Source organism: Octopus sinensis, linkage group LG22 (assembly GCF_006345805.1).
Source record: "Octopus sinensis linkage group LG22, ASM634580v1, whole genome shotgun sequence".
Classification (NCBI taxonomy): domain Eukaryota; kingdom Metazoa; phylum Mollusca; class Cephalopoda; order Octopoda; family Octopodidae; genus Octopus; species Octopus sinensis.
The window spans coordinates 1,787,737-1,797,938 of record NC_043018.1 but is presented as its reverse complement, the minus strand read 5'-3'; the positions used below and the strand labels follow the sequence as shown (position 1 = coordinate 1,797,938).

The following is a 10,202-nucleotide window of genomic DNA, read 5'->3' as shown; positions in this document are numbered from 1 at the left end:
CGCATGTGAATGTCTGCGATTATACATTCATGAATATAGATAGATAGATAGATAGATAGATAGATAGATAGATAGATAGATAGATAGATAGATAGATAGATAGATAGATACATACATACATACATACATACATACATACATATATACATACATACATACATGCATACATACATACATACATACATACATAAATAAATACATACATACATTAAGTACATACATATGCATATAAGTACATACACATATAAGTACATACACATATAAGTACATACAGACATACACATAAATACATTCATGCATATATATATACACACACACGCACATACACACGCACACACAAACATATACACACACATACGCATACACACACACGCACGCAGTTACTAACCGCCATCAATGCGGTTTGTAACCAGATACACTGGGCAAATCTAAACACATTTTAAAATCTTTTCTTCAAGAGAAAATATGACACCAATCCAGTTGCTTTCAGTTCATTTTCAAACAACCGTCCACGTAGGAATTGTATACATAGTCAAATACGAATGAAGACCCCACTAGTTCGGAAATCGTGATTTGTATAAATAGTGCCTTTTTTTACCAGGCGGTTATATAGTTTAATGCCCAGTGTGTTTATATACACACAGCAGTGATATATGGTATAAAGTAGCGTTTTTCAAACTTTTTTTGTCGCGTCTCATTTTATTTATCTTGCGACCCATTGTAGGGTAGAAGCCAACGGTTTGAAAAACGCTTGTACAGAGTATAAATCTGGTACATGGTTCTCAAAAGGTGTAGAGCTGTAGTTCTTAGCCAGGCTCTATGTGACCCCTAGAGGTCCGTATGGTATTTTTGGTATCCACACAAGCAACATATTAAATTATAATCCTCTGTAGTATTTAAAGTGTCCATGAAAAATATTTTGATTTAGTTATAAAATATACATTAGCGACAGAGACAGTATTAATACTGATAGGTATTAATACCAGATCATGTGATTTCGACCTTGTTTGGTCTTGTTAATGATGGACACCCGACCGCTAGAAACAGCAGTGACTCATCTCCCTGCCAGCAATATATAGATTCACAGTGTCAGAACAGGCACTTGCGTCGCGATTAACCAGTGAGCTTGTTAAAAAAGATATATCAGCGGTGAGGGCAGTGTTGAAACCGTGAGGTGATATTTATCCTAACTTAAACGTAAATGCTTTGTTTGAACAAACTATACTGCGGCAGTTGCCATGAGATAAACTCCAGCTAACTGTCCGTCATTGATGAGACCAAACAAGGACGAAATCACGCGACCTGAAGGTAGCAAAGATTCATCTCCCTACTAACGATATAAAGAAGAGTACATTTTGCACCAAAAAGCCAATGTGGGAGGTTCTCTCGTGGCAGCCACTGCAGTATAGTTTCTTCTAATAGAACATCCACGTTTAAGTTTGATTTGATTTTTTTGATTTTGATTTTTTCCAGTTTCAGCTAATGAGCTGTGGCCATGCTGGGGCACCGCCATTTAGTTATATTTATTGCAAGAAACATCTAAGTTTTCTTTCTCTAACTTTTTACATAGTTTGACATTGTTTCCTGCCACTGGAATGTTCTCTCAGAGAGCGTTATTGCAAACCTGCACAAGTGAATGTGTGAAAAAAAGAAATAGGAATTTTTGAAAGAAGTATCTTATAAAACTAGTTTTTAAACATTGAATGGCTATGGGGGGCCCACCAGAGTAAAACAGTAATCATAGGGGTCCCTAGGTGAAAAAAAAAAAAAAATGGTGAAGAATCACTGTTGTAGAGCATGCTGCGAGAAAGAAAGACAGAATGGAGAGGAAAATAGCGCCTTAGGTTAATAAAATCCGTGAAATAAACTGAGAGGAGAGGTGGCGGAGAAGTACGAAAGAGGGGAGGGGGAGAGGTGTGAAAGATGGGTGAGCAGAGGAGGGGAGGTCAAGGGGGGAATATGTTGAGGAGGAGGGTGTAGGATGGGAGGGAGGGAGGGAGGAGGAGGAGGAGGAGGAGGAGGAGGATAAAAGCTGCTATTGCAACTAGGTATTGAAACTTGTGGTGCAAGGAGAAAGGAAGGAGAAGAGGAGGGAAGGAAGGGGAGGGGAAAGGAAGGGGAGGAGGAGAGAGAGAGAGGAAGTCAGTTGCAGAGAGTTGCTACTGTATATTGCTGGCGGAACTGGTGAAACAGAGAGAGATGAAGAAAGGAGAGAAGGAGGAGGAGGAAGAAGTAGAGGAGGGGAAGGAAGAGGAGGAAACTATTAGAGGAGAATGTTTGTTACTGTCGATAGCAGACAGACTCTGTAAATAGAGAGGTGGAGAGAGAGACAGAAAAAGAGAAGGAGTATCAAAGTGAGAGAGCACGAGCGAGTAATAGCAAAGAGAGAGAGAGAGGACGGTGTCAAAGTGAGAGAGCACGAGCGAGTAATAGCAAAGAGAGAGAACGGTGTCAAAGTAAGAAAGCGAGAGCGAGTAATAGCAAAGAGAGAGAGAGGACGGTGTCAAAGTGAGAGAGCACGAGCGAGTAATAGCAAAGAGAGAGAGAAAGAGAGAGAACGGTGTCAAAGTAAGAAAGCGAGAGCGAGTAATAGCAAAGAGAGAGAGAGGACGGTGTCAAAGTGAGAGAGCACGAGCGAGTAATAGCAAAGAGAGAGAGAGAGGACGGTGTCAAAGTAAGAAAGCGAGAGCGAGTAATAGCAAAGAGAGAGAGAGAGAGTGTGTGTGTCAAAGAGAGAGAGCACGAGCGAGTAATAGCAAAGAGAGAGAGAGAGAGAGAGAGAGAGAGAGAGAGAGAGACGGTGTCAAAGTAAGAACGCGAGATCGAGTAATAGCAAAGAGAGAGACAAAAGGTATCAAATTGAGAGAGCGCGAGCGAGTAATAGCAGAGAGAGAGGGTGTCAAATGGGAGAGCATGTCCTTTTATGTCTAGCAATACATTGCCCCGTGTGTCGTTTTCAAGTCCTGATTATCGATTTAAACTGCAAACCCCTATCCCAGAACTTTTTGATCTTGTACCTGTGTTAAAAATAATTATTGAACGACCGTCCTTTAGGGGTTGATATTTCAGATGGATTTCGCTGCTATTATTTGCGACAAGGGCGGCCCTTTGAATTTACGGGTAGAACACATTTTAGCCAGCTGAGTGAACTGGAGCAAGGTGAAGTAAAAGGTCTTGCTCAAGAAAGCAACTCACCGCTGGGAATCGAACTCACAATAGCGAGCCTAATGCCCCTGACCACTGAACCAGCTTAACATCGTATTTATTCGCAATTTTTTTTTTTTATCCCTTTCTTTGCAGAAATATTTTGATATCCATCGCAAAAATGGTTCCGTGTATATTCGCAACCAGCCTGACCGGGAAGAGGCGGAAAAGGTCATACTTCCTATTATGGTCAAAGATTTGAGAGCTGTAGAGAAGAGGGGCTCGACGAATAAGCAGACTGCTGTTGGTACGTAATGCATCCCTTCTCTCTTTTCTTCTCTCTTTTTCGCTCTCTCTGTCTCTCCCTCTCTCTTACTTTCTTTCTCTCTCTTTCCCTCTCATTCTCTCTCCATCTCTCTCTCTCTTTCACTCGCTTGCTTTCTTTCTTTCTCTCTGTCTCTCTCTCTCTCTCTCTCTCTCTCTTTCTTGGATTACACTTACCACTACCACCACCACCACTTTTACTACACCCTCAACTTTCGCCTCATCATTCTTCACTTTTCCTTCCTCTCATTTCTGTCTCTTTCTCCCTTCTTTTACTTCTTCTTCTCCTTCTTCTTCTCCTTCTTTCTTCTTTTTCTTCTTCATCTTCATCTTCTTCATCTTCTTCTTCTTCTTATTATTATTATTATTATTATTGAGTGAGCGAGCAGAGCATGCCATCAAAGTGACACTGGGGTAAAATATACGAAGCCCAGTATACCCATCATGACTACCCGTCTGATAAGGGTACTCCAGGCACATGCATCACAACCATATGTGCGCGACATGTTGATCTCATATCAAGATAAACAGCACATGACCTTGCAGGTGGAGCCCAGTTAGAATTTTCTTCAGATCGAGTAACCCATCCCGCTCAAAAGGTCCCTGAATAAGGGTTGTTTAAGGACGTTGAACAAAACACATGGTTTCCAAAGGTGAATTATTCAAACCCCAAGAATCCTTCTCAACACATGGCTATGATGCTCCCCCACTACTTCTGCTCGTGATCAGAGATTCACATATCGACAGCCACTAAGGGACATGCTCAACTGGTTAAGGTCAAACAACTGACAAGCAAATCTGTGGTATTGAGCAGAATATTTGCTGTAGCCCATCTTTTATACCAAGACAAATCAATGTACATGATAACACTTCCAATCAGTTAAGATCAGAAGCCACGAGAGCCACTGCCTGGTACTGCATCAGGGCATTTATTATTATTATTATTATTATTATTATTATTGTTATTATTATTATTATTATTATTATTATCATTATTATTATTATTATTATTATTATCATTCAGGCGGCGAGCTGGCAGAATCGTTAGCACGCCGGGCGAAATACTTAGCAGCATTTCGTCTGCCACTACGTTCTGAGTTCAAATTCCGCCGAGGTCGAGTTTGGCCTTCATTCTCTCGAGGTTGATAAATTAAGTACCAGTGGAACACTGGAGTCGATTTTTATCGACACATACTCTCCCCCAAAATGCCTGCCTTTGTGACAAAATTTGAAACCATAATAATTATTATTATCATTATTATTATTATTATTATTATTATTATTATTATTATTATTATTATTAAGGCGGTGAGCTAACAAAATTGTTAGCACGCTGGACGAAATGCTTAGCGATATTTCGCCCATCGCACCGTTCTGAGTGCGAATCCTGCTGAGGTCGACTTAGCCTTTCATCCTTTCAGAGTCGATGAATTAAGTACCAGTGAAATCCTGCGGTCAATGTTATCGATAAGTTCCCTCCCCAAAAAATTTCAGGTTTTGTGCCTATGGTAGAAAGGATTATATATTATATTATATTATATTATATATTATATTATATTATATTATATTGTATTATATTATATTATATTATATTATATTATATTATATTATATTATATACATAATATATTATATTATATTATATATATTATATTATATTATATTATATTATATTATATTGTATTATGTTATATTATATTATATTATATTATATTATATTATATTATATTATATTGTATTATGTTTCTTTATTAGCCACACAGGGCTGCACACAGACGGGACAGATTACAAAGTAGAGCTTTTCTTTTTGGGGAGAAAAAGAATGTGGGGTAGGTTTTCGATCAAAAGGGATCGTAAAAGGGAAAGAAAAAAAAGAAAAAGAAAAAAACGATCATTAGGGATCGTGTATCACAGAATTATTATATTGTATTATATTACACGATATCATATTATAAGTTATATTATATGCCCTCCTCTCTTTATATTTCAGTCACGCTAAAGATTACAATATTGGATGCCAACGATAACCCACCGGACTTTGAGCCTAGTAATATTTACCATGCTAATGTATCCGAGGCCCTGCCAGTAGATTCCGAGGTGCTAACGGTAAAAGCCACCGATCGAGACACCAATCAACACATATGGTTTCGAATAGCCAACGATCCAATGGATTCTTTCAAAATCAAATCCTCGGAGTCACATACGGGTAAGGACTTGGGAATTGATTATTTTCTAAAAAACACAAAAAAAAAATGGAATGAAATAACATAAAAAAAATAAATTAGCTTGTTTACCAACCACATGGTTCCGGGTTCAGTCCCACTGCGTGGCACCTTGGGCAAGTGTCTTCTACTATAGCCTCGACCAAAGCCTTGTGAGTGGATTTGGTAGACGGAAACTGAAAGAAGCCCGTCGTATATATGTATATATATATATGCGTGTGTGTGTTTGTGAGTCTGTTTGTCCCCCTAGCATTGCTTGACAACCGATGCTGGTGTGTTTATGTCCCCGTTACTTAGCGATTCTGCAAAAAGAGACCGATAGAATAAGTACTGGGCTTACAAAAAGAATAAGTCCCGTGGTCGAGTTGCTCGATTAAAGGCGGTGCTCCAGCATGGCCGCAGTCAAATGACTGAAACAAGTAAAAGAGTAAAGAGTAAAAGAGTAACCTTACTCTTATTTCGTTTATTTTGTTTCGTTCATTGGGTTGCGGCCATGCTGGGGTACCGCCATGAAGGGTTTAATCGAACAAAACTACCCCGACATTCCTTTTTTTGTAAAAGTCTGGTACATATTTTATCGGTTAATTTACCGAACCGCTACGTTAGGGGGACGTACAAAAGCAACACTGGTTGTCAAGTGATAGTGGGAGACAAACATAAACACACACGAGCACAAACACATACACACACATGTTTATACACATATAAATATATATGTATACACACACATATACGTATATTTATATATAGCCTCGGGCCGAACAAAGCCTTATGAGTGGATTTGGTAGATGGAAACGTCGTATGTGTGTGTGTGTGTGTGTCTGTGTGTATTTGTCTCCCATCACTGCTTGACAACCAGTGTTGGCGTGTTTACGTCCCCGTAATCTAGCGGTTCGGCATAAAGAGACCGATAGAATGAGTACTAGGTTTTAAAATAAGTCCGGGGATCGACTTGTTCGACTATAACCCTTCAAGGCGGTGCTCTAGTATGGCCGCTGTCAATCCAAAGACTGGAGCAAACTTAGAGAATAAAAGAATCACAGAATGAAGGAATCACAGAATGTGGTTGTTCTGGAAATCGTGACTGGATGGTGCAAGCGTTAAGAAGAATACAAATGTCTTCACGGAATGAATACGTTTTCCTGTTTTTTTTTTTGTTCGCAGGTATAATCCGACTGAAACGGCAACTGGACAGGGAGCAATTTTCAAATTTGACACTAAGCGTACTAGCTATCGACGAAAGGGGCATCAGCGCACTAACTTCGACAGCATCGATTTACATTCGTGTCAAAGATGTCAATGACAACTCACCTCGCTTCACGACACAGCAGTATGTGTATTCTGTTCGCGAAAATTCACCCCTCAACACACGTATCGCCACGATTCGCGCCGTTGACGCCGATGAGGGTGCATACGGCAGAGTATATTACTTTCTAGAAACAACGGACCAAGATTTACCATTTAAGATTCACGAAGACACTGTAAGTCATTGACGTTGCATTTTTGTTTATTTTTATCCATTTTTTTGGTTTTTGCTTTTCTTCTAGGGTATTTAATGAAATAGGCGGCAAGCTGGCAGAAACGGTAGCACGCCGGGCGAAATGCGTAGCTGTATTTCGTCTGCCGTTATGTTCTGAGTTCAAATTCCGCCGAGGTCGACTTTGCCTTTCAACCTTTCGGGGTCGATTAAATAAGTACCAGTTATGCACTGGGGTCGATGTAATCGACTTAATCCGTTTGTCTGTCCTTGTTTGTCCCCTCTGTGTTTAGCCCCTTCTGGGTAGTAAAGAAATAGGTATTTAATGAAATAGCACAGCTACATAACAATTACATGAAATCGAAATGTTTCCTTACAAATATCCTTTTGCAAAAGTATTAACAAGAGAGAGAGAGATCTGTTAATTTAGCATGTTCTCTGTGCGTAGGGTGCATGGTCAAACATCACGTCTCCGCTGATGTTGAATTTGAGGCTTTGATTATGTTCCACAGGCTGTGATACGTGTGCAAGGAATTGGGTCAGATGATGTCATACGTGATAAGGCTAACAAGCGGCTATTATAGTTTCTGCATCTTATTCAATTCAATCCGGTTGATGATGCTTGTTGATTGTAACATTGTATGTTCTTGTTTATATTTTCTTCTTCACTAGAATGGCTTCGTTGATCCGTAGGTTACCGATGTTACGATCTATTACTGAGGTGATATCAGAAACGATCTCGTTCATGTTTTTGAATTTGTCATGGTGTTTCTCAATTGATGATGTGTATATGCAGAGATGTATAACGCCTAATCTATGTAATCGTCACCGTTTTTGATTCACTACTTATGATACACGACGTAGCTCAGCAAAAAGTTGTCCGTGTGGCGGAAAGGTTAAACAACACAACGCATATAACTGTTTCTTATCGAGCAACCTTTCGTTTTGTTGAGTAATTCCTAACGGAATACCTTGCGTGGACTGCCTCTATATCCATCCTTCCCGTAAGGACAGTATTGTGGACCTCAGAGGCATGCGAAAATCACGGGTTTATTGATTTCTGATTTCTTCTAACACTTTTGAGAAGGCGTATTTTACTCGAAAAACAGAAATAATATTATTTGTTGCTATTATTGATTTTTTAATATTCAGGTTAGAATGTCATTGCCTTCTGCAACACCCGATTTTCTAGATATTCCACAACACTTTGAGCTAACAACGTACTATTTTTTTACATAAAATCATTGTACAATCTATAGCTCTATTAATGTGTGCGCATATGTGTAATACATACATACATGCATATATATATGTATGTATATAAAGTTAATCCAAACAAGAAAACACAAAAAAAAAACAAAAGAACACAGCAACGCGAGGACGTGGAAGAAATAAAGTATTATTGGACGCTCAGGAAAGAAGGGAAGAAGGAGGGTTTAACGTTTCGAGCGGAGCGCTTCGTCGGAAACATAGGAGAATGAAAGATCCCGAGAAGGGAAGACAGAGGAAAAAAATCGCCAGCGGTACTCACGAGGTCACATATATGAATGTATTTGTGTGTTTGTGTGTGTGTGTGTGTGTGTGTGTGTGCATTTATGTATGTATGTATGTATATATTTATACTCAAATGTATATAATGTATATTTAATGTGCCCAGCTCTTGATGAGTATATACGTCCGCTGGGGTTGCAAATCAGGCTTCCCTCATTCACTACAGTGGTGATGCGTTTCCCAGCAGCTCGCTTATATTCTGTATGACAATGCGTGTTTCTTTTTCCCAAAATACCCAATTCCTTCCTTCACTTGTTTCCTCCATTTGTGACGATGACAAGTATTGATTTCCCGACTGTAATTCCATATTTCACATGCCTTCAACATACATTCGTAGATACATACTTACATACATACATACATACATACATACATACATACATACATAAAGACATACATAAATACATACAGACATACATACATACATACATACATACATACATACATTCATACATAAAGACATACATACATACATATATACATACATACATACATACATGCATACATACATTCTTATATACATGCATACATACCTACCTACATACATACATACACACATACATACATAAAGACACATACATACATACATACATACATACATAAAGACATAAAGACATACATAATTACATACATACATACATACATACATACATACATACATACATACATACATACATACATACATACATACATACATACATACGTACGTACGTATGTATTTGTTTCATTGTGTAGATAATTAAAATGACGAAATATTTATTTTCAGGGGGAGATCACCGTTTCCGGCACCATCGACAGGGAGAGCCGCTCTACGTTCACGATGGGTATTATCGCTAAAGACAACAAACAAAACCCAAACAAACAACGCTCCAGCCACGAACGGATAACAGTAAATGTGATCGATGTAAACGACAACGTGCCCGTATTCACACAGACGGGACATCCATTGGTGCAACTACAGGAAGTCGAACCAGTCGGTTCGGAAGTATATACAGTGAAAGCAACGGACGCCGACGAAGGTATCAATGGCAAAGTCATCTACACGCTAGAAACGAACCACGCCGACAGAGGCCTGTTTCGTATTAGCAACATGAAAGGCAAAATGAAAATTAACCGAAGCCTCAAAGATAAAATTGGAATGCATAATATCACTGTTATTGCTACGGATTCAGGAAATCCGCGTCAGAGTGCCAAGATGAAAGTTTACTTTGAAGTCCTTGATGTTAACTTACATAACCCTAAATTTGTTTACCCCGTGGAAGGAGTTAAACTGTTGATACCCGAGGTAACTAATGTAATTCTTTTACTTTTCCGAATTAGATTTTCTTGTTTGTTTGTTGTTTTTTTTTGTCTTCATCATTTTAACATTTTAAATGTTAATTATATTTTTTTTTTTTTTTGGATTATATAATTTTTTTTTTTTAATCAAACAGGAAATATTTCTCATTTCATTGGAAATTAATTTTTCCAGTTTGACAGTTTCAT

General features: G+C 38.6%; 1 protein-coding gene across 1 annotated transcript in view; it reads left to right on the top strand.

The window, feature by feature from the left end:
• The first annotated feature begins 840 nt into the window (after window positions 1-840).
• The window catches only part of LOC115223080 (protocadherin-1-like), a 59,725-nt gene continuing 50,363 nt past the window's right edge, over window positions 841-10,202 (top strand). The window contains exons 1-5 of the mRNA XM_036512092.1: window positions 841-852; window positions 3,301-3,451; window positions 5,458-5,673; window positions 6,854-7,170; window positions 9,484-10,002. Of these exons, the coding sequence (XP_036367985.1) occupies window positions 841-852; window positions 3,301-3,451; window positions 5,458-5,673; window positions 6,854-7,170; window positions 9,484-10,002 (1,215 nt within the window). The remainder of the gene's footprint in view (window positions 853-3,300; window positions 3,452-5,457; window positions 5,674-6,853; window positions 7,171-9,483; window positions 10,003-10,202) is intronic.